We start from the raw sequence: 25,716 nt of genomic DNA, 5'->3' as shown, positions 1-25,716 counted from the left end.
AACAAGGATTGTGAAACGTTTTGAGAGCTGTGTGTGTTTCTGAACTGTTGTTTTCAGCATCCTTTATATATATTTTATTATTGTAGGTGGCTCATCCCCCAGGGTACCCGCTGTTTACTCTGATGGCTAAGCTCGCCATGGTCTTGGTTCCGTTCGGTTCCATCGCTTATCGTGTCAATCTTCTGTGCAGTCTGTTTGGAGCCATTGCAGCCACTCTGTTGTTCAGTACAACATTCAGGTAACATTTAGTAGATTGTAATATTTTTGTAGCTGTAGCTTCAAGAGGAACTGTAAGGGCATAAAGTAATATGTATTGAATTATTGAGGATACCCACATTTACATTAATTATCCTGGTTTTAGCATCAAAAACACTTCCTATAGTAATATATTGGTGTCTAGCCCCACCCTCCTAGTGAGGTTTAGCCTAGGATTTTTTGTTAGGCAGAATTCTCCTCCCAGAGCATTCTGGGAGACCACGTATTATTTCTACTGGCTTCAGAACAACAGTAAACATTCTGCAGTGATGCACCTGCCAGCAGTAAAGATGTGACACCTGTGACAGATTTCAGAATATAAATCAGAAAGAGGAAAGACTTAAAGAGGAACTCCAGTGAAAATAATGAAGTAAAAAAAGTGCTTCATTTTTACCATAATTATGTATAAATGATTTAGTCCGTGTTTACTCATTGTAAAATCTTTCCTCTCCCCGATTTACATTCTGACATTTATTACATGGTGACATTTTTACTGTGGGCAGGCTATGTAGCTGCTGCTAGCTGTTTTGGCTGTTAGAGACAGCTGTAAACAGCTATTTCCTGTCTGTGAACCTTGTTACATTGTAAGAAACTGCCAAAAGTACCGCGGTCCCAGAGCTTCTTGCGGGAGCGGTTTCAGCACTAAATCAGTCATACAGCTCCCCCTGATGGTCTGTTTGTGAAAAGCATTATATTTCTCATGTAAAGGGGGGTATCAGCTACTGATTGGGATAAAGTTAAATTCTAGGTTGGAGTTTCTCTTTAACAATGAGTAAACATGGCACAAATAATTTTTAACATAATATTGAAAATTAAGTTATTTCATTAATTATATATTATATATTATATTCATTAACATCATGAGCAAATGAGTAATCATTATTCAGAGGGTAACATTCTGATAGTTCCCCTTACTTAAAGAGAATCCGAGGTGTGAGTTATATAGAGGCTGCCATATGTATTTTCTTTTAAACAATGCCAGTTGCCTGGCAACCCTACTCATCTATTTGGCTGCAGTAGTGTCTGAATAACACCAGAAACAAGCATGCGGCTAATCTTGTCAGATCTGACAATACTGTCATAAACACCCGATCTGCTGCATGCTTGTTCAGGGTATATCTGAAAGTATTAGAGACAGAGGATCAGCAGGGCTGCCAGGCAACTGGTATTGCTTAAAATAAAATAAATATGGCAGCCTCCCCATCACTCTCACTTCGAGTTCATTTTAAAGGGAACCTAAACTGAGAAGGATATGGATTTTTCCTTTTAAAATAATACCAATTGCCTGACTCTCCTGATCCTGAGTCTCTAATACTTTTAGCCACAGCCCCTCAACAAGCATGCAGATCAGGTGCTCTGACTGAAGTCAGACTGGATTAGCTGCATGCTTGTGTCAGGTGTGTGATTCAGCCACTACTGCAGCCAAAGAGATCAGCAGCACTGACAAGCAACTGGTATTGTTTAAATGGAAACATCCATATCCCTCTCAGTTAAGGTCCCCTTTAAAGAGAACCTGTAATGAAAAAACCTCCCCTGGGAGGTACTCACCTCAGGTGAGGGAAGCCTCTGGATCCTATTGAGGCTTCCCCTGTCCTCCTCGCTCCCACAGCGGCGGAGATAAAGCTCCCCGAACAGCGGGGATGTAAATATTTACCTTCCCGGCTCCAGCGCAGGCGCAGTATCGGCTCTCCACCTTGAAGATAGGCGGAAATAGCCGATTGCTGTCGTGCCACTCTACTGTGCAGGTGCAAGTCTCCTGCGCCTGCGTAGTAGAGCGGACCCGGCGGAGATCGGCTATTTTCGTCTATCAACATGCGGACAGCCGCAACAGCGCCCTCGCTGTAGCCAGGAAATGCAAATAAATCAGCGCTTATCAGCGCTTGTCAGGCATGTCGAGGGAGGATTCCGGGACATTTCGGGGGAGCCAGCGCTAGACTGCCTGCAGCTACAGGGGAGGGGGAAGCCTCATTGGGACCCCAGTAATTTGCCTATGATCTGCAATGACAGTTCGTGGACCTATTATCACTACAGACTTCAATGCAACTGCTGCCATAATTGCCATCAAATAACTGGTGGTGCTGCTTTTTTAACAATTAATTCTAACATGAAAAAAAGTTTAAAACCTCACTGCAACTTCCTGTAAATGCTACATTGATATGTAAATGTTTGAAGTATTTAAATGGAAGGAAAAAAACAAAACAAAAGTTGTACTCCCACCACCCTCCCCCCTCCTCCATCAGATAAACAAGTATAACAGCCATTATGTAAGTCAGTCAATGCTCAGTACTGATGTACAATATGTACAAACCTGTAAAGTATCTGTGTTTTCCTTTATATTAACTGTAGGCCTGCCGCAAGGCATTTGCACACGGTTTCAAAAGATGGCTGTGTTCTAACCTGTGAGGCCCTCGGGCCCTGGACAGCTCTGTCAGTATAGCAGTATATGCAAACCTAAACTTGAAATGAAAGGAAGAAGTAAATAATTATATATTTATCTTAACCATTTCCGTACCCGCAGTCTCTGCCCCCTTAAGGAACAGAGACTGCTAGTACGGTAAAACGCCGTCTCCCAACAAATCGCCGCAATAATCTGCCGCTCCCGTTTGTCACACAGTTCTGTCCCTGCCGCGGGTCCCTCTCTCTGCCGTCCCTATGACAGAGCGCTGTGCGCCGGTCAGGAGCCACCTTTATTGGCTCCTGACCCTGTCAATCAATGTAAGCCAATGGTATTGGCTTGCAGTGAAGACAAGGCCAAGAGCCAGTGAAAACTGCTCCTGGCCGGTTTACAGAGCTCTGCTGTCATAGAGACAGCGGGGAGAAAACGGAGCGATCGGCGGGAGCGGCATGACTACGCGACGGGATGATTGAAACCTACGTCCTTTCAGATCCACACTGCCACATGCAGGACGTAGATTTCAACTGCGTTGGTCTGCAAATGGTTAATAAGTACTGTATTTTTTGGAGTATAAGACCTTTTTCTTTCCCAAAACGGGGGTAAGGTGGAGAATAGAAAGTAGGTGCGTATTATATTCAGAATATATGTTGTAACTAAATTGTTTCAAATTATTGCTTTCATCTTGAACTATTGACCTTTTTAACTATTCCGGAAGTGTTTCTCTGCCATGCAGGAGTTTCTTGGCTTCTAATAGGTTATCAGTGAGAGTTATGCTGCAGTCCTACTTGGGTCCAACTGCAGAGAAAGTGGCATTTACAGCGCTAAATTCTTAGCCATGAGAAAAAAAAGAAGCACAGCCTAGTGCTAAGTAGCATAGCGACTCTACATACAAGTTTATCTCAGTTCAGGTATCCGTTAATTACAGAAGATGAGAACAGTGTGATGATCTCAGCTGCTGCTGACCTGCAGAGGGCACACAGCTACTTATACTGTCTAAACCAGGGGTCCCCAACCTTTTCCGGCCTGGGGACTACTTTCTCACAAAATTTTTCTCTGGGGGAGGGGGGGTGCCTCGATGCACGACCTTGTGGACAGTGTCATGTGGAGCGGGTTACGGGGGGGGGGGTGGCTAGCCCAGTATGGCTAGTATAGTTACCCCAGTATAGCTAGTATAGTCCCAGTATCGGTAGGTAGTGCCCAGTATAGCTAGTATAGTGCCCAGTATAGCTAGTAAAGTGCCCAGTATAGTGGCCAGTATAGCTAGTAAAGTGCCCAGTATAGCTAGTAAAGTGCCCAGTATAGCTAGTATAGTGCCCAGTATAGCTAGTATAGTTCCCAGTATAGCTAGTAAAGTGCCCAATACGGCTAGTATAGTGCCCAGTATGGCTAGTATAGTGCCCAGTATAGCTAGTATAGTGCCCAGTATGGTGCCCAGTATAGCTAGTATAGTGCGCTAGTATGGTAGTGCCCCCCCCCCCCGCGGTCGCCGCTCCTGTTACCTTATGAGCGGGCGGCCGCTTCCTTCCTCATATTCCCCAGACGCGCTCTCCTCTTATCATCATCTGGTATAACAGCATCACGTATTGCGGCTGCTGTAAGGCAGAGAAGAAAGCGCGGCAGGGTTCCCATGGTAACAGCGATGCATATCGCCGCTACAGGAAGCCGCTGCCGCGCTTCCTTCTCTGCCTTACAGCAGCCGCAATACGTGATGCTGTTATACCAGATGATGATAAGAGGAGAGCGCGTCTGGGGTATATGAGGAAGGAAGCGGCCGCCCGCTCATAAGGTAACAGGAGCGGCGGCCGTGGGGGGAGGGGTGAGAGGCCAGACACGCCGCGGCCTGGTAGGAAACTGCCAACGGACCGGCAGTGGGACGCGGCCCGGTGGTTGGGGACCCCTGGTCTAAACAATAAGAGGGACACCAAGAGCCCAATATAGTGTAGTATGCACTGGTAAATAAAGGTGTGTGGAAAGAGAATGTGCAGTATACTCAAAAGTCAGGGTTACCGCATAGGCGACCACTGTAAAGGCAGGTGGGGAGATTAGACCTGTCCCCACTCAGGATTAAGAAGTCTCTCTGTAGATCAAGGAAAAAAGGGGTAACACCCCTACACCAAGGGTGGATATGTGTAACGTAGTATGGATACAGAGGCGCCAGAAAGATAAAAAGATCTAAAACGGTTAAAAATGAGGAGGTGGTGGACTTACCGCCTCCGGGCAGACACAAGAAAATGCCATCGATTTTCAGCAAAACCATTTATTTACATACTCCAGTAAAATACAACGCGTTTCACGAGATTGACCCGCTTCCTCGGGCAATAAGATGGAGCAAATACAAAAACAGGTCTGGTACTATGCCAAGCGCCTCTGGGCTGAAGGTTTTGTACTGTACATACATATGAGTCTCATGTCACATGTCGCCTCAGGTACACTTTAAAATAATGAAATTATTATTTAGAACTCTGTAAACTCAAAAAGTTGATGTTGACAACAACAGATACCATTCCAAATCCTAAATCCTGTTCCTTTTGGACTTGGGCTTTACGGCGTGAAATGAAAATGGATCTGGTTGTAGGTTTCACATCTCTCATCTTACGTGATAAAGCAGAACCGTCTGAATGCTGCAGCCATGTTGTTTGCCGCCACATTAGCCAATCCCGCTAATTGGGAGTGCAGCTTTGATGGTGCCTCTGCTTGGCTGCCAAACTAGTCTTGCAAGCCGCCACAACTGGCAGGTTCCTTGTGTGAGTGATGTGCGAGGGCGGTGACCCGTAAAAACCACATCTTTCTGAACTTTTGTTTTAAACTTCGTCTGAACCTGACCACCCACTAAAATAAGAATGTCTTCAGTTGACAAGTCCCTGAGTGGAGCCAAAATCTCTGTGCTCTTTTGGGCATGAAATGTAGATATTATTTGTCCTCCAAGTGTGTCTTGCAGAGGAATTTTCTTTCTACGTATATTTCTGCACACATCATAAGAGCGAGTCTAACACCATACTGGGCAGCACGAATGGAGCACATGAGGCTAAAATAGTGATCAGTAGTTCCAGAAATATAGGTCAAGTCATCACTAGGCAGAACTGCATCTGCATCTTATATTGAAACTTTGACTTCCTTGTGCTTAGGTAGAAAATGAAGACATGGAGGGGGACCCTCTGGTGGGACGGTGGCATAGTGGTTAGCACTTTTACCTTGCAGTACTAAGGCCCTGGTTCAAATCCCTGCCAGAGCACTATCTGAGTTTGTATGTTCTCCTCGTGTCTGTGTGAGTTTCCTCCGGGCACTCCGGTTTCCTCCCACACCCCAAACATGTGACTGGCCCTACACTATTATGGACATATCAGTGTGGAAGGGTTTCTAGACTATGACTGTGGTAGGGACTAGGTTGTGAGCTCCTCTGAGGACAGTCAGTGACATGACTATGTGCCACATAAAGTGCTGCACAAGATGTCAGTACTATATAAATGCCAAATAATAATATGGTAGGGTAAAAGACTATGAATGTGGTAGGAATTAGATTTTGAGCCTCTATGAGGACAGTCAGTGACATGACTATGTACTCCGTACAGCCCTGCAGAAGATGTCAGTGCTATATAAATACTAAATAATATTATGGTAGGACATTAGACTATGACTGTGGTAGGATTAGATAGTAAGCTCCTCTGAGGACAGTCAGTAACATGACTACGTACTCTGTAAGTGCTGCAGAGGGTGTGTGTGTGTGTGTGTGTGTGTGCGTGCGTGCGTGCGTGCATGCGTGTCGATCACTCGAAAACGGCTTGACCGATTTGAATTTTGCTTCCATTCACACATTTTTGATGCCGGGAACCTGAAAGCTCACAAACTTGCTCATTGAGTGACTGTGTGTCAAGGTTACAAAAAGTGGGCGGAGCCAAAAATAAAGTTCACTAGGAAAATATAAACTGCAGCCATTCTTACACTGTTACTGCCAGAGTTCTCAAACTTTGCACAGTTGGTCACTGGGTGAATGGGATGAATATTCAAGAGAGTGGGTGGAGCCTACAACAGCCAATTAAAATTCACCTGTTGATTTTCAAAACCCAAAAGCTTAAAACTTGGTAACTGGGTGACTGGGATTAATATTCAGAAAAGTGGATGGAGCCTAAAAAGAAAATCAAAATTCACCTTTTGATTTTCAAAGAGAATAGTTAAATTGCTGCCATTCTTGCACTGTTAATGGCGCAAGCCTCAAACCTGGTACAGTTGGTCATTGAGTGACTGGGGTTCAAATTCAGAAAAGGGGTGGAGCTACAAACAGCCAATCACATTTGTTTCATCTCACTGGTAAATTACAAATTATTGATGCCAAGGACCCCAGAGCTCACAAACTTGGTCATTGAGTGAATGTGTGTCAAGGTTAGAAAAAGTGGGCGGAGCCAAAAACAAATTTCACTAGGAAAATATAAACTGCAGCCATTCTTACACTGTTAATGGCAAGGGTTCTCAAACATTGCCCAGATGGTCACTGGGTGACTGAGATTAATATGGGAAGTGGGTGAAGCCTATAATAGCCAATCAAAATTCACCTGTTGATTTTCAAGGGGAATATTTAAATTGCTTCCGTTTTTGCTCTGTTAATAACAGATGCCTCAAACCTGCTACAGTTGGTCATTGGGTGACTGGGGTTCAAATGCCGGAGAGGGGCAGAGCCACAAACAGCCAATCTGATTTGTTTCATTTCTATGGGAATATACAAATTATTGATGATAAAGACCCCAAAGCTCACAAACTTGGTCATTGAGTATTTGTGTGTTAGGGTTAGAAAAAGTGGCCGGAGCTAACACCAGCCAAATACATACCTGGGTAACGCCGATTCATCAGCTATTATTCATAAATGTGGATGGAGCCTACAAAAGCCAATCAAAATTCATGTATGGATTTTCAAGGGAAATATTTCATTACTGCCATTTTTGCACTGTTAATGGCACAAGCCCAAAACTGGGTTACAGTTATTTATTGAGTGACTGGGGTTCAAATGTAGAAAAGGGGTGGAGACACAAACAGCCCATCAGATTTGTTTCATTTCAATGCAAATTGTTGATGCCAAAGACTGAAAAGCTGACGAATTTGGTCATTGAGTAATTAAGTAATTGTCTGTTACTGTTACAAAAAGTGGACATAGCCAACACCAGCCAAATACATACACAGGCAATGCTGGGTCATCAGTGGGCGGAGACAAATACAAATTTCACTGGGAAAATGTAAACTGCAGCCATTCTTACACGGTAGGGTACTCAAACTTTGCACAGTTGGTCACTGGGTGACTGGGATTAATATTCATAAAAGAGGGTGGAGCCTACAAAAGCCAATCCAAATTCAATTATTGCTTTTCAAGGGGAATATTCAATTGCTGCCATTCTTGCACTGTTAAGGACACAAGCTTAAAACCTGGTACAGTTGGTCATTGGGTGACTGGGGTTCAAATTCAGAAAAGAGGGTGGAGCCACAGCCAATCAGATTTGTTTCATTTCAATGCAAATTATTGATGCCAAATACTGCAAAGCTCACAAACTAGGTCATTGAGTCATTGTGTGTTAGGGTTAGAAAAGTGGGCGGAGCCAACACCAGCCAAATACATACCCGGGCAATGCCGGGCAATCAGCTAGTACATAATAAAAATATGGTAGGACATTAGACTATAACTATAATAAGGATTAGATTGTGAGCTCCTCTGAGGACAGAAAATGACATCACTGTAAAGTGCTGCCGAAGATGTCAGAGCTATATAAATGCAGAATAATAATATGGTAGGACATTAGACTATGACTTTGGTAGGATTAGATAGTGAGCGCCTCTGAGGACAGTCAGTGACATGACTATGTACTCTGTAATGTGCTGCAGAAGATGTCAGTGCTGTATAAATACATAATAAAATAACTCTGAAACACTCAACCCGCATCCTGTTTGGTTTGAGGTTATGGTCACCATTGCTACATCTTTACTTTCTTTCTTGCTTAGGCCAGATTTTCTGTACCGCCCTCTTCTTGCACGTTTAACAGTCTACATTTTCCATATGCAACCCTCATGGATATCCACACCCTTTTCTGTGTACTGCCCCCATTTGCAATCTTTATAATCCATTAGCAGCCTCTTCTGCATATGCATAAGGCACGTTTTCCACATCTTCATTCCTCCAAAGCGGTGGCCTATGCAGAAATCCAGTCCTGATGGCCATCACCACTACTTAGAAGTCCAAGTTTACTGATGTAACCATGTAGGAGTCCAGCAAGCACTCCCAAGTATCACAGACTTTATACAACTTAAATAAAGTCTATCCAACTTTTTGGGTTACGTTGGGCCCCTTTATCTAGGAAAAAATTAACTACGGGTAATAGCAATCATGAGACAGTTGTGACCCAGAAGAAGATGTCGACCCCCCCCCCCCCCCCCCCCAGAAATCCAGACATGTCTATACACGGGGCTGCAGCACAAAGTTTAATCATGCAAACTCAATCATCAAGATTGAAAGCTTAGCAAACAGTTTTTATTACGTAATGCAATTTTATTTTGGATTGCTGCCCTGTGGTCCCTCTCTATTAGGGTTCTTCTGAGCTTTTGTTAGGTCTTCAAGTGAATTTCCTGCCATGGATCTTCAGCCATGCCTCCTTTCACCCTGGCCACTCCCACTCCTACTCCACTACCTCTTTCTTCCTGGCCACCTCATAGGTCAATTGCCAGGAAGTGGTTACATGGGTGGTGCAAGCGTTAGGTCTGTTGGATTATTTTTTACACTTTAGGGACGCGAGTGGGCTCAAGATCATAGTTAGTGACATCAAGTTTTACTGCCCAGATAATGCTGTATAGTATAGTAGATTTACAGGCACCCAGGGGCATAACTAGAAATCACCAGGTCCCCCTGCAAACATTCGGATGGGGGCACGCTCAGGGCCGTTTTTGGGGGTAGGAGGGGTTGCCACATGAGTGGAGAGCATTGGCCACACAGCGGGGAGGGGAAACACTCCCCCTCCCTCACCTCAGGCTCTCCCCTCAGCGCTCCCCCTCCAGCATCAATCAGTGGCAGCAGGGCGGCGGACACATACTCCATCAACCGCGGAGGTCCGATCTCTAAGTGCCTCTCACTACTTCCTGTTTAAACAGGAAGTAGTGTCAGACACTTAGAGAGCGGAGCCTCTGGCGGGTGGAACGCATGGAGGTATGTGTTCCTTCCTGCCCGCAGCCTGCAGCCACTGATTGATGCTGGAGGGGGAGCACTGAGGGGAGAGCCTGAGGTGAGGGTGGGGGGGGGTGTCCCCTCTCCCCACTGATGTGTGGCCAATGCTCTCCACTCATGCTGCGACCCCTCCTATCCCCAAAAACGGCTCTGAGCGTGCCCCCCCCCCCCCCCCCCCGCGCTGCAAGGCTGGCAGCCCCAATTGTTACGCCACTACAGGCATCCATTACACTTAGGGGGGAGAGGTGGGTTCAGGCTAGTTGTCCACCATGGGAGAGTGCAGTGAGTGTAGGGAGAGGCTGGGTCAGAGTAAAATATTAGTAAATATTACAGATATTTAGTGTGACCAAGATGGTGCCTGTGCGGGTCGCCTCGGTCACATGGCTCCTGGGTTTTATGTAGTTTTATGTAGCTGAATGTAGCTTTTTAGTAGTAGTTTTTAGTTTAGTAGCAGTTTTTAGTTTTAGTAGCAGTTTAGTAACAACAAAGTTTAGTAATATTAATATTAGTAACAGCAGAAGCTTCCACTCACCTGGCACAACTGATCCAGCGCGGACCGCACATCGCTCCACGGGGTCCCACGCCGACACCGATCCTCTGCTTCTGGTCTGGCCGCCGCTCTGCTCTCCGCTCCGCAGACACGCAGGATCCCATCTGGCGCTGCTAGACCCGGACCCCAGCCGCAACCCACCACCGCTACCACGGCTCCTGCCGTCCCCGCTGCTCGGCCGCTTCTTCTTCCTCGGGCCCCTGCATCAGAACAACTGTCGTGCTGCGGATGTTCCTCCTGCCGTCTCTCCATCGCGACCACGGGCAGTCTCCTCCTGCTGCCTCAGCTACCTCTGCCGTCTGGGGGGGCTTCCTCCGCCGCCACCTCTCAGCCTCTAGCAAGTCGGCCCTAGCACGTGGTCACCGGGCCTCGACTGAGCACGGAAACACCAGTCCCAGCAGGAAAGCCGTCGGCGGGCAGCATCCCTCCTTTGCCACTAGAAGGGCAGCCCCTCTGGCCTCAGCCACCCCCAGATGACCGGCTCCCCTGACTGCCAGCAGCATCACTCCGGCACCCAGAGGACCAAGATCATAGGCCTGCACTCTGAAGGGTGAGCCGCACTCTGGAGCTGCACTCCAAATGGTGAGCTGGAAACTGCTAAACTTTCCTGCCTCTCTCAGCCTCCCTGCATCCTGGACCACCATCACTTCTGTGCTTCTTGTGCCTTTTCTATCTGCCACTCTGCACCCCCAGCTTACCACCCATGCCTGTCTCTGTATGCTATTGCACCCTGAATTTCTACTGTGCCTGTTCTGTGCGCCACTTGCACCTTAGACTATCACTGGGCCTGTACTGCATGCCATCTGCACCCCTGATTACTATTGTGCCTGCACTGTATGCCACATGCACACTAGAACACTTTTATGACTGTTGTGTGCCTGCACTGTATGCCACATGCACCCTAGAACACTTTTATGACTGTTCTGTATGCCACTTGAACTCTGGATTACTGCTGTGCCTGCACTGTATGCCACCTGTTCAGTACTATGCCGGAACTGTATGCCACACTTGTGTACAATATACCACCTGCACCTCAGATTAGCAGTAGTGTGCCTGTACGGCATGCCGCTGGCTTATGAAATTGCATTGTACCTCAGACTACCAGTGTGCCCGCTCTGTATGCCACTCTGCGCCTACGATCTCCTCAGACTGGTCCTGTGCCTCTCTACGTTAGCAGCTGAGGCCACCCTGTTTTGCACTGCCTGCTCAGCCTGGCTTAGCAGCTAACCGAACTCGGTATGGGCAAAGAACAGCCCCTCTCCCCGCACATTGTCACCCTATCCAGAGAGGAGCTCCTGCACTGGGAACCTTTAGTCCACACCAGCGAAGATGCTCCCCTGCGGGACGTGGTTGAGGCCCACATCAAAAAGCTGGTTTCATACCGCGCCACAAGGAAACGCTGCCACAGGGGGAAGAGGGCGGGGGCTCTAGTGAGACTCAAGAGGAAGGGCCTACGCTCTCCTGTCCCTGCTATCCTACTAGCAAATGTGCGCTCTCTACCGAATAAGATAGACGAACTGCTTCTCCTACTAGGTAGCAAACCCTCGATTGGCAGGAACTCCCCGGTTCTCTGCTTTACCGAAACCTGGCTGAGCGACAGTACCCCTGACAATACTCTTCAGGTGCCAGGCCACAACATCTTTCGAGCAGACAGAGATCAGGCCCTCTCTGGGAAAAAGCACGGAGGAGGCATATGCTTCTACATAAACACCTCCTGGTGCACCACCACCACCATCCTCAGCAAGATCTGTTCCCCCGATGTTGAGCTACTGGCCATCAACTGCAAGCCCCAGTACTCACCCAGGGAGTTTACATCCTTTGTTCTCTTTGGAGTCTACATCCCCCCCGATGCGAACACCAAGACTGCCCTACAGATTCTTAGCGACAGCATCCTGCGGTGGGAAACTGCTCTTCCAGAAGCCCTCTTCATCATCCTGGGGGACTTCAACAGAGCCAACCTTCGCCAGGAACTGCCCCGGTACAAGCAGCACATCACCTGCCCCACCAGGAACCACAACACCCTGGACCACTGCTACACAGTGCAAAAGAATGCCTACAAGGCCACTCGGGGAGCTGCCCTGGGGAACTCGGATCACTGCCTAATTCATCTGATCCCTACCTACCGAAGGCTCCTGGAATCCACTAAGCCTGTCATCAGGACTGTCAAAAAATGGACAGATGATGCAAAGCTGGAGCTGCAGGCATGCTTAGATTGCACTGACTGGTCGGCCCTGGAGGCACCCACCCTGGCTGAATGGACAGAAAATGTCACCTCCTATATAAGCTTCTGTGAGGAGTCGTGCATCCCTACTAAGACCTTCAAAGTCTTCCCCAACAACAAGCCCTGGTTCACCAGCAAGCTGCGTCGGCTTCGGAAACTCAAGGAGGAGGCGCACAGGTCCGGCACCCCAGCTGAGTTCAGGGAGGCCAGGAATACCCTGAACCGGGAACTAAAAGCTGCTAAGAGGGCCTACTCCGAGAAGCTGAAGCTCAGTCTCCAGTCAAACAACTCCCGGGAGGTCTGGAAAGGTCTCAGGGCAGTTACCAACTTCAAACCCGCTCACCATCAGGCAATCCCTAGTATCCAACTAGCTGAGGAACTCAACGAGTTTTATTGCAGGTTTGAGCACCTCTCCACACCGAAGGACATTCCATCCTCTCTACCCTCCCCATGGGGGCAGGATGCTTCGGCGTCAATCAAAGTCCAGGAGAAGGATGTACTGCGTCAACTCCACAAACTAAACCACAGGAAGGCTGCAGGCCCGGATGGCGTGTCATCAATGTGTCTGAAAACCTGTGCAGTACAGCTAGCTCCCATCCTTACCTCCATTTATAACAGATCCCTAGCGGAAGGCAGGGTCCCCCCTTGCTTCCAAAGGTCCACAATCATCCCAGTCCCCAAGAAACCAGGGAACACCGATCACAACAACTTCAGACCTGTAGCCCTCACTCCCATCATCATGAAGGTCCTTGAGCGACTAGTCCTTGCTGTCCTGAAGAGCTCCACCGATGCCCTCCTCGATCCTCATCAGTTTGCGTACAGGGCGAACAGGTCAGTTGAGGATGCAGTCAATGTCAGCCTGGCGTATATCACTGAGCACCTGGACAGACCTGGCTCCTATGCCAGAATCCTGTTCTTGGACTTTAGCTCGGCCTTCAACACCATTCGCCCGGACATCCTGCTCAACAACCTTGCGCAACTTGGAGTCGACCCATCCCTTAGCAGGTGGGTTAGGGACTTCCTCACGAACAGAACACAGCAAGTCAAGCTCGGTAACTGCTCCTCCAGTGTGAGAATCACCAACATAGGGGCACCGCAGGGGTGCGTACTGTCCCCACTACTGTTTTCCCTCTACACCAACAATTGCACCTCAACTGCTGACTCTGTCAAGATCATGAAATTTGCGGATGACACAACTATCATCGGTCTCATCAGAAGCAACGAGGAGCAAGCTTACCACAGCGAGATTAAGAGGATCTGTAACTGGTGCAAGCAAAACAATCTCGTCCTCAATGCATCCAAGACTGTCGAACTAATTGTAGACTTCAGGAAACACCCTCCTGCCCTTCCACCAGTCCTCATTGGAGAGACTGAAGTCTCCAGGGCACCAAGTGTTCGGTTTCTGGGCACCACCATAACCAGTGACCTAAGATGGGGGCAAAATACCACCAGAATCCAGAAAAATGCTCAGATGAGGCTGTTTTTTCTGCGCCAGCTGAAGAAATTCGGCATCCCGCGTGATCTGCTCACCAGCTTCTACTCCGCCACAGTTGAGTCCATCCTCTGCTCCTCCATCATTGTCTGGTATTCGGGAGCCAACGCTAGCGACAAGCATAAACTTCAGAGAGTAATTAGCGCTGCAGAGAAGATCATTGGCACACCTCTGCCCCCTCTCGACCTCCTCCACACAGCCAGAATGATGAAAAGAGCCAGCAGGATCTCCCAAGACCCCTCCCACCCAGGAAGCAACTTCTTTGAGCCCCTTCAATCGGGCCGCCGCTTCAGACTAGTCCGCTCCAGAACCAAGAGGCGTAGAAACACCTTTTTTCCCCAGGCAGTCCTCCTACTGAACACTCCTCCCACCTGGGCCTCTACAGCTTAGGGCATGTACAACTCAGTTCTCCAGTCGCCAACATTGACTCTTTGCCTTGCCGCCTCACTTGTAACAATGCACTCTGCACCAACGTTATGCATATTTAACTGTAATGCCTGTATGTATGTATGTCTTACGTCTTTGCTCTCCGCCATTGCCATGTGTACTACAACCAATTCCGGGGGCGCCAACAGCGCACTCGGCGAATAAAAGTGATTCTGATTCTGAATGAAGTGGAAGAATATCGGTGAATTTACCGATATTCCTCTACCGCTGTCATAGAAACACTGGTGAATTGATAGGTATGTTATTTTGTTACTTTGTTGGAACACTGGTTTGGGGCCTCGGTAGCTTGCATGTCTGCGTATTCACAGGGGTACAGACATGGCTCGTGCTATGGGTGCGCGCACACAGTGCCGTGTGCCAGGGGCGTAACTACAGGGGAGCAGCCTCTGCAACTGCTGTGAGGGGGGCCATACTAATCTTCCTTTTCTCCAATTAAGGGGCCCATCCTTCAAATCAGGTGTTTTGGGGGCTACACTTTTTATGGGTGTGAAAATTATTAAAAGCCACACTTGTTTTATGACCCAAGAATTAAGGGCCCCCAGGCTGTGAGGGTCACCAAGAAAAAGGGTGTGAACATTGGGGCCCCCATCAAAGTTTTGCTGGGGGGCCCTATGATTTGTAGTTACTCCCATGCAGTGGGTGCCATGTCTGCACCCACCCCTCCTAAAAGTCTGTGTGTAGAGGGAATTGAGCAGAGAGGTCTCTCTGTGAGACGGAGCTATGTGTCAGTCCACATCGATCAGCGCATGCACACATACACACACACACACCACGCACACTACACACACACACACCTCACACACTTCACACACTTCACACACCTCACACACACACACACACCACACCTTACACACACACTACACACACACACACACACACCACACACACACACACCACTCACACACACACACACACACCACTCACACACACACCACACACACACCACACCTTACACACACCACACACACCCACACCTCACACACACACACACACCTCACACACACACCTCTCACACACACACACACCTCTCTCACACACACACACACACACACACACACACACCTCACACACCACACCTTACACACATACACCTCAAACACCTCTCTCTCTCACACACACACACACCTCACACACACACCTCTCTCTCACACACACACACACACACCTCTCTCACACACACACACACACACACACACACCTCACACACCACACCTTACACACATACACCTCAAACACCTCTCTCACACACACACACACACACACACACACACACACACACACACACACACACACACACACACACACACACACACACTACACACCTCAAACACACACACACAAAGACACACACACACACACACACACACACACACACACACACACACATACACACACTATCCCAATTAGCCTTTCTTTTTATTTTGGTGAACCTCTGACTCTTGCAATAAGAAAACAGTTTCCATCACATGATCCTGGGATTTCGTTAACCTCGCTCTGCTTTGATGTGGACATTTTTCAGACTCCTAACCTTCGCCTGACCCGTATTTGAGAGGATTATCGTGTAAGATACAAACAATTTCTAATTCTCTTATGCTGCTCAAAGTAGGACACAGAGAAGTATCTCCCATATAAACTCCATTCCTAAAATACCCGGAGATGTGTCACTGGATAAATGAATATTACAATAATAGCATAATATATATGCTGCAACTGCAACAAATATGACAAAAAAAATATGGCAACCACTTGTGTCAGTATTACAAACCACACAAGCATCTTGTATTTCTTTATACTGTGTGTGTGATCTATCTATCTGTGTGTCTGTGTGTGTATATGTACACACACACACACACACACACACACACACACACACACACACACACACACACAGTTATCATTATAGTTATATATAACACACACACACACAAACACACATGTAGTTATCATTATAGTTATATATAACACACACACACACATATAGTTATCATTATAGTTATATATAACACACACACACACACACACACACACACACACACACACACACACACACACACACACACACACACACACACAGTTATCATTATAGTTATATATAACACACACACACACACACACACACACACACACACACACACACACACACACACACACACACACACACACACACACACACATAGTTATCATTATAGTTATATATAACACACACACAAACACACATGTAGTTATCATTATAGTTATATATAACACACACACACACACACACACACACACACACACACACACACACACACACACACACACACTACACACACACACACACACACACACACACACACACACACTACACACACACACACACACACACACACACACACACATAGTTATCATTATAGTTATATATAACACACACACAAACACACATGTAGTTATCATTATAGTTATATATAACACACACACACACACACACACACACACACACACACTACACACACACACACACACACACACACACACACACACACACACACACACACACACACTACACACACACACACACACACACACACACACACACACACACACACACACACACACACACACAGTTATCATTATAGTTATATATAACATACACACACACACACACACACACACACACACACACACACACACACACACACAGTTATCATTATAGTTATATATAACATACACACACACACACACACACACACACACACACACACACACACACACACACACACACACATAGTTATCATTATAGTTATATATAACACACACACAAACACACATGTAGTTATCATTATAGTTATATATAACACACACACACACACACACACACACACACACACACACACACATACATAGTTATCATTATAGATATATACAACACACACACACACACACACACACACACACACACACACACACACACACACACACGTAGTTATCATTATAGTTATATAACACACACACACACACACAGTTATAATTATAGATATATACAAAACACACACACACACACACACACACACACACACAGAGTTATCATTATAGTTATATATATCACACACACACACACACATATATATATATACACTGCGCATTACTATTTGTACAGTGTATTTATCATATTATCACCTCATTTACTACTGAATATGTATTAGATATTAATAGAAAATCTGTTTCTTAAAAAAAAATCTGAATAGCCGTTTTCTCCAGAGCAATGCATGTACAGCGATCAGATAACGGATGTTGTGTGTGAAGCGTCCTTTGTGCGGTCTGACGACAATTGCCAGCGCCATGCCTCCTGCGGATTTAAATATGAAAATAGTTTTCGTATGCAGAATACAAATAATTGATGAAGTACATGTCCTTAGGGAATGTCACAGTTCAAGTGGCAAATTTGTCTTGTCAAACAAAAGACAGCCCTCGGTAAAGAGCAAGCCATCTCTATGGTAATAGTGCTAACAGCGCCCTATTGATTGAGTGCGAGGAGACATTATACCATGTCAGTTGCTTGTTACAATTTAATTTGTCTTGTGACCTGAACTTAACCTCCGCAACCTTTCTACTGTGAACATAAATGTACCAGCAGGGCACGCTTGCTATTGACATTACAGTGAAGGATTAAAAAGGGGGAAAAGAAAGGGTTTTGTTATATTGTATCATAACTGTACCTTCTAGCGACTAGGATGTGCATATCTGTATTTGTAGGAGAGGGGATTTTCCTCTAATATCTGCCATATTTAGTTAAAGGAAATTTCCTTGAAAATCTGCCATATTTAGTTAAAGGAAACTTGTGCTAGGAAAAATATAAGAGTGTTCATTATTGATCTTAAAGTGAATGGGAACTGCATTTAAAAAAATGAGACAGATACTTACCCAAGGAGAGGGAAGGCTCTGGGTCCTATAGAGCCTTCCCGCTCCTCTCCTGGTCCCCTCGTTCCAGTGCTAGCTCGCCCGGTAGCAGTATTTAAATAATTTAGACAAATACTGCTTTACCCGGCCGAAGGAGGCTTCAGAAGTCATCAGGGAGCCCGAGTGCTCCTGAAGAAGGGCGGCCCTGTACTGCACCTGTGCAAGCACGCTCTCTTGCACGCTCACGCCTGTGCAGTATGGAGCCGCACATCTTCGGGAGGACACGGCTCCCGAAGACTTCTGAATACCCTTTCGGCAGGGGATTGAAACGAGGGAGAGCCAGCACAGGATAGAGAGCACCGAGAGAGGAGACGGAATTTTTTTTTAAATGCGGTTCTCATTCACTTTAACAGGGGGTGAAGAAGCACCCAGGATTGTATAAAATGTAGTTGAAAACTGCAATAGCAGCATAAAGTAGTGAGTTGGCTTACCTTAATGATGACATTCTCAGAAGAGAAGAAGGATTTTTATTTAGCACAGGCAACACGTTTCACGGGTCTAAACCTGCTTCCTCAGGCCAATAAAAGTGGCAGAGTGTAGACAGCCAATAGCATGGAGCATCCTTGTCTGCAATTGGCCCCGGAAAGTCCTCCGGTCCTGGGCCAACTGTGCATGCTCGGCCAGCAGTAGTGCTAGTGCACAGGTGCAGGATGCACCTGGCCACGTGAGCATGAAGGGAGAGGGTGCACTGCCAGACTGCTCCTGCGCCAACTGGCCCTGACTGGACGCCTTACCAGGGCCGATTGGCTCAGTGCTGCCCTTCCAAATGGTAATCACAGATGTGGTCATTGCAAATGGTGAGGGAAGTTGATCACACAAAAATGCATACAACTGGGAAAAGAGATGTTACAGATAAGAGGGTTTTTTTTACCTGCCAGACGGATTTTGTGGTTTATGTTATGCTATGTCCTTGTAACCGACTTTACATAGGTCAGACGACCAGACCAATGAAAGTTAGAATTGGAGAACATATTGGGTCGATTAAGTCAGGAAAGGGCTGCACCCGGTTCATTGCCCATATGAGAGAGGAACATGAAACAGAGAAATTTAAAATCAGATTCGCAGCATTGGAAAAACAAGAAATACCCCGGAGAGGGAGTGATAGGGAGAGACTCCTGCTGAGGAGAGAAACAAGACTAATATTCAAAACAGAGGCCATGGGACCTTTAGGCCTCAATGATAAAACTGAATTATCTTGTATGTTGGATCCATAGATAACGACCTAATTGTGATATACCGTACTTAGAAGGGAAAAATCTCATTTTTGAGGTAAGATTTATGTAGTTTGCTGCTTGGGAGGGTTCTGTAGGTTGTAATAATATGGAGACTAGTGAAGGGGCCTTTATCCAGATATATACGGGTGAATAGATAGAATGTTTTACCCTGTGGTATATAGGTACTGGGACATTTGAAACGTGGGGATGATATTACTGCCCAGTGATAACCAGTCTGGATTAACATTTATCCATAAAGGTCTAATGGTTAATTGACCAGCGTATGCGGTCACTGTACCCAGCTTTTGACTGGATCATGTGGACAGTTTTGATTCATCCTCATAAAATGTCCTAGTGGGAGAAGTTGCTTCCGAGCTAGATGCCTGGCATGTTTATTATGGCTAGATGATGGCTACTTAGAATAATAGGTAAATCCCCCATTTTTGTGTTTTTAATGGCATGTTAATTACACATAATGTCATCTCACTGTATGGGTTTGCGTGGTACGGGAGGCTTCGCTTTGGTGAGCCAGGCTTATTCCTAGCAGCGCGTTATTGATAGGGTACCCCCTGCGCCTAGGTGCCTAGTTTTTGGCACTGGCGACAGAGAGACCCAGCGCTACATAGAGTTATTGTTGCTTTTTGCTTGCAGACAATATTGACAGATTGTTTTCTGTCATTGCTTATGAGGGCAGGTTACAATTTCTCCGCCCTCTTGGCTCCTCGAGCGGCGCCTACATTCCCATGACAACCAGCTTCAGTCACGGAGGAAGTGATGTTCTGGAAGGGCCGGGGCTTATGCTCAGTTTAATGCCAGAAGATCACCTTCCTCGTTTGAATGGTACGCAGCGTGACCAAGCATCAGTTGCATGCGAAACGGCCTTCGCTCGCCACCTTAGTGCCCACCACCCACCTCCTGAACTGATGACCACTAGTCTACTGGACACGTAAGCTCTGGACACGGACTTATAATGTATGGCTAACTGATTGTACTATGTTACACTGAACTGCATTATAGCACTGTCATTTTTTCTGGGAATAAACCTCTGGGCGGAAGGTGCACGCACTGGAGTTTTTTGTTAATGCTGCTTGCCGATTGTGGAAGATCCAGGAGGTGGTGGAAGACAGAAGGGGAACAATCTGCCTGGAGGGTGAAGGGGGGCTGGAGAAAGCCCCAAGTATGTATAATTGTTTCCTCCTGCCCCATCTCAGGTATATTTTAAAGAGCATCTGACATAAGAGTGATATGGTGGCTGACATATTTATTTCCTTTTGCAAAAAGGCAAATTGCCTGGCTGTCCTGCTGATCCTCTGTCTCTAATACTTGTAGCCATAGTCCTTGAACAAGCATGTAGATCAGATGTTCCTGATGGCGACTGATCTCTGATATAGAGCAGCGGATATTCAACATGGAGGGTACAGTTAATCGCCATGAGGACAACATCCCTACCCTCCAGACAAGTGTCACCAAGCTGGAGGCTAGAGCGAATTGAAGTCGCCACTGCAACTTTGGCCTCATTGGTCTGCATGAGGGAGAGGAGGGCTGCTCCCCTTGGCATTCACTGAGAACCTCATCAAGGAGTTGTTTCCCCAAGCTTTACTTTCCCCATTCCTCATGTCGGAGCGGGTGCACTGGATCCTCAGGAGGTCTCTATCTGTGGCAGCCCCCCCCCCCCCCCCCCCACAACTCTTCATATTCAAAGTGTGATGTCTTTCTGCAGGAAGCTCATAAGGAAAGCACACAAAGTAAGACAGGGAATTGTAGATATGCATTCTAGAGGAAACACAATTGTTTGGTCAGGACACTCTGGCACTCCGGCGACACTTATCATGCCGCCTACTCCTCCAACTCCCGTGGTGTCTCAGCTTATTCATAAGTTACTTCCTTTCCATATGATTTCCGTATTTGCAGATCTCTTAGACAGATTTGTCATTTTGGTAGCTATGATTTACGCGGTTAAACACATTATTGTTGCACTTGTATCCTCGATACTATAATGTCCAAAGTTACACCACATTACCCTGCCAGGCTCATAATATCCGGGGACTTCAACATGTCCCCAAATCCTGGACTTGACAGGATGGGTGCTGGAGCTAGTGATAGGGATGGGCTTAGGGCGTGGTTCGCGTCCCATCCCCTTACAGATCTGTGGCACTGGAAGAACAGAAACATTGCTCAGTATACCTGCCACTCTGCTACTTATCAATCATTACTACATATTGATTTGTTCCTGGCCAACCAGGAGGTCATGCCCCTGGTGTCCCGATTTCAGGTCCTCGCGAGGGGGATCTCAAACCATGGCCAGGTGTTTGTTTCCCTCAGCGTCTCAATATAAGAACCAATGTTGTTAAATGGATATCCCGTCTATAGATAGAGGATGAGGAGGTTTGCACCAAGGTCGACTCAGAACTTGAGAGTTATTGGGCGACCAACTTAGACACAGCTCCGATTAGCACAGCCTGGGGTGCACAGAAGACAGTTGTGAGGAGCTCATTTATTGCTTTCTCTAAGACTCAGAGTGGGCACTCGATGCTTAAGCTAAGCAAGAATCGGCATGAGCAGAGACGCAATATGTCCTTTCCCAGTCATCTCAGGAATATGACATTTGGCAGGGAGCTTGTGAAAACTAAGTAGTTTTATGGTGCTACTAAGTAGTTTCAGGGTGCAGGCCACTAACGTCTCCGTGTGACACCAGTCCCAAAAAGTTTTTGAGCAATGAGATATAGCAGGAAAGCTGCTTGCTTGGCTAGTAAAGGAACAGAGCGGTTTAACTCCCATCTCACGCATTTAGGATGCTACGTGTGTCATGCATACAGACCCAAAAAAGATCAATGAGCTATTCCTAGAATTCTATACCAGTCTATACTCCCTATCTAAAGCCACAGAAGCTGACATGCTTGGTTACAAACTTGACATGCGGTTTCCTCAATTGTCCACAGAACAAAGGCAGCCCCTAGATGTTGTGGTTTCGACAGAGGAAGTGATAGATGCTATTGCTGACATGCAAGCCGTCAAGACCTGGAACCCGAAATATGTTCCTCATAGTGTTGCTTCATGCTAAAAAAGTATTTGATTTTGTGGAGTGGGGTTACCTGTGGGCGGCCATTGGCTGCTTCTGGATTGGCCCTTGTTTCATCAGAATGATCCAGCTGTTATATGTCTCACCTTCTACTTGGGTACGATCCAACATGGATATATCATCGCCATTCCTTCTGTCCCGTGGCACGAGACAAGATGCCCGCTTTCTCCATTGCTATTTGTTGTGGCATTGGAACCTATGGCCATCTCAAAGTATTAAGGGTCAGTGGGATGCTTGGAATACAAATTAGCTTTGTATGCAGATGACACCCTCCTGTTCCTGAATTCTGCATCTTTCTCCCTTCGGACTGCCCTGTAGCTGATCAAGGAATTTGGCTTTGAATCGGGTCTCAAGATCAACTGGGACAAATCATCTGTCTTTGTCCTGGATATTGTCCTGGAGTCTTGACAGGCCAGATGTTCTGCTGCTATGGGTACAGCAATTCAAATATTTGGGTGTGCCTCTGACTACAAAGACTCCCTTTATCTTAACTTTGAACCTGTGCTCAAGCAGTTTGAGACAAAATGCAAATTATGGACCTCTTTACCTTCGTCCCCCATAGGTAGGACAAAACTTCATAAAATGATTTTCCTCCCCAATGTTTTCCACATCTCCATTTCCCAGATCCCCAAATGTTATTTTAAAACAATCTACAAAATTATCACGAACTTCATCTGGACAAGTAAATTACCCAGGATCTCCTTGGAAATGTTGCAGTTCAGGGTTGATCAAGGGAGCTTTACCATCTAGCCTCATTGTGTGTTACCGTCTGGTGGTGGTTCGGTCAGTCCCCTCAAAATCCTGCAGTAAACTTGGAGGCAGCTGTGCTGGGCTCCTATGAGGCGCTTACATGCCTCTGTTGCAAGACCCTAAGTGCACTTACCCCCTAACTCTGGTGAAGCGGACACCTACTTAGTTAAACCCCAAATCAGTTGTCTTCCTATAACCCGCTATGGGGCAGCCCGCACCTGGAGCACTTCCTGTCCATTTCGAGCCCTTACCTATGTGCAAAACATGGCATTAAAAACCTTCAACATATTGCAACACAGGAGAGCCACCAGCAGTTTAATTGCCTCAAAGCAACATTTCATATTGATAACAGAATGTTCTTCTGCTTCATCCATCTGAGGCATGCTATGCAATCTCAGTTTGGGAAAGAACCCTTGCAACTCGGTTCAGACAACTTGGAATCACTGAGCATCATGGCCAAAGTAGATACGCCTCTTTCTGCCACCTATGACTGCCAACTGAGGGACAGATTGGTAGGATAGACAAGTGTATTGCTAGGTGGTAGGTGTAGCTTCATGACCTAGATATAGAGGACTTGGAAACTTCTATTGCGGATCTTCAATCTGACTTACTGGCAGCAAGTGATAGCTTGGTGGGCATACAAATTAGACATCGTATATGTTTCACTCCAGTTCGTTTATATAGAATGAATCCAAAAATGTCGGCTAACTGCTCTAGGAGCAGGTTTGGGCATATGTTTCGGACCTGTCCCCGCTTGTCCGCCTTCTGGCGGGAGGTGGAGGACGCAGTGAAACTAGTTACTGACTTCACTGGCCTCTTAACTCCCAATTTTGCTTTCTTTGGTTTATTCAAACTGAGCCATTTGGGATGACATCAAAAAACTCTGATTAGAATACCGTTCCCCTATGCCAAGTAAGAAATGGCTTGTAATTGGAACAGCCCCACACCTCCAACTAGCGCAATGTGGACACAGCCTATAAACAAAATGCTACTGCTTTACCAAATCACGTACCGAAACAGGAATTGCCCCAAGAAGTTTAACAAAATATGGGATGAATGGATTAAAATTCACGCCCCTGAACTGTCCGATTAGCCCCCGCCCCCCTGGACTCGGGTGGTCCCTGAATTAACTTTTGTTCCTGTGAAAGGGACACTCCTCCTCTCCCCCTCCCTCCTCTTCTGTCTTTGCTTGTTCTCAACAACCTCTCCTATTATCTTCTTGCTTCTTATGATGTTTTGATGGGCAATACCACTAGTGTGGGAAATGCTATTCTCCTTTACGTATCTTGATGTTGCTAGGCATTGTGGGTATCAGTGAGCGTGCACTGCTGTAGGCTATGTTTGTTCTCCCCACTTACTCCACCCACTGCGTGACATCACTCCTGTGCTGCTCCGACCCCTGCATAGAACAGTACACGTCTCTTGCTTGCCTCATGTACTTTATCTCTCCCTCCCCTTAAAATACTTGGAACTATTGACCTCTCCCCTGCCCTCAGAAGTTGAATTTTGTCAGGAAAACTTTTAGGCTGTAATTTGCTTATCAGTGATGTGTACTTTATTCCCGACAAGCTACAGACAAAACAGAAGCTGTCACTTCCATGCCTAGAAATGAACTCTTTGAGCAGGAAAATAAAACAAGTAAAACAGCCTGGTTATTAATGTTTTGTACTGTACATACACATTTATCTCATCATGTCACGTATTGCCTCGGGTACACGTTAAATCCCAATGTTGCCTCCTAGATCTCTTACTTTATTTAAAGGGGCACTATGGCGAAAAATCGTAAAATTGAAAGTATGTGCAAACATAAACAAATAAGAAGTACATTTATTCCAGAGTAAAATGAGCCATAAATTACTTTTCTCCTATAATGCTGTCACTTACAGTAGGCAGTAGAAATCTTACAGAAGTGACAGGTTTTAGACTAGTCCATCTCTTCATAGGGGATTCTCAGCAAGGCTTTTATTCTTTATATAGATATATTTCCTAAAAAGGATTTAAACAATGATGCTGGCCAGCTTCCCTGCTCCCTACACAGTTTTTTGGCAGTTGGACAGAGCAACTGCCATTCACTAAGTGCTTTTGAAAATAAATGTATCCCTGAGAATCTCCTATAAAGAGATGGACTAGGCCAAAACCTGTCACTTCTGTAAGGATTCTACAACCTACTGTAAGTGACAGCAAC

At 46.3% G+C, this 25,716-nt stretch overlaps 1 protein-coding gene and 1 long non-coding RNA gene across 6 annotated transcripts in view; one reads left to right on the top strand and one right to left on the bottom strand.

Annotated features, from left to right (window-relative positions):
• The window catches only part of TMEM260 (transmembrane protein 260), a 162,476-nt gene that overhangs the window by 40,097 nt on the left and 96,663 nt on the right, over positions 1-25,716 (top strand). For all 5 annotated transcript variants that reach the window (XM_068254379.1, XM_068254381.1, XM_068254377.1 and 2 more), the window contains exon 4: positions 87-238. In XM_068254379.1, coding sequence (XP_068110480.1) covers positions 87-238 — 152 coding nt within the window. The remainder of the gene's footprint in view (positions 1-86; positions 239-25,716) is intronic.
• On the bottom strand, positions 53-25,555 carry LOC137533164 (uncharacterized). Its single transcript, XR_011024148.1, has 3 exons — positions 25,416-25,555; positions 2,564-2,706; positions 53-288 (listed from the first exon to the last, which is right to left on the bottom strand). It is a non-coding gene; the product is annotated as an uncharacterized lncRNA (long non-coding RNA).

Source organism: Hyperolius riggenbachi, chromosome 9, assembly GCF_040937935.1.
Source record: "Hyperolius riggenbachi isolate aHypRig1 chromosome 9, aHypRig1.pri, whole genome shotgun sequence".
Classification (NCBI taxonomy): domain Eukaryota; kingdom Metazoa; phylum Chordata; class Amphibia; order Anura; family Hyperoliidae; genus Hyperolius; species Hyperolius riggenbachi.
Note: the sequence above shows the minus strand (reverse complement) of the source record. Positions and strands in the feature narration are given on the sequence as shown.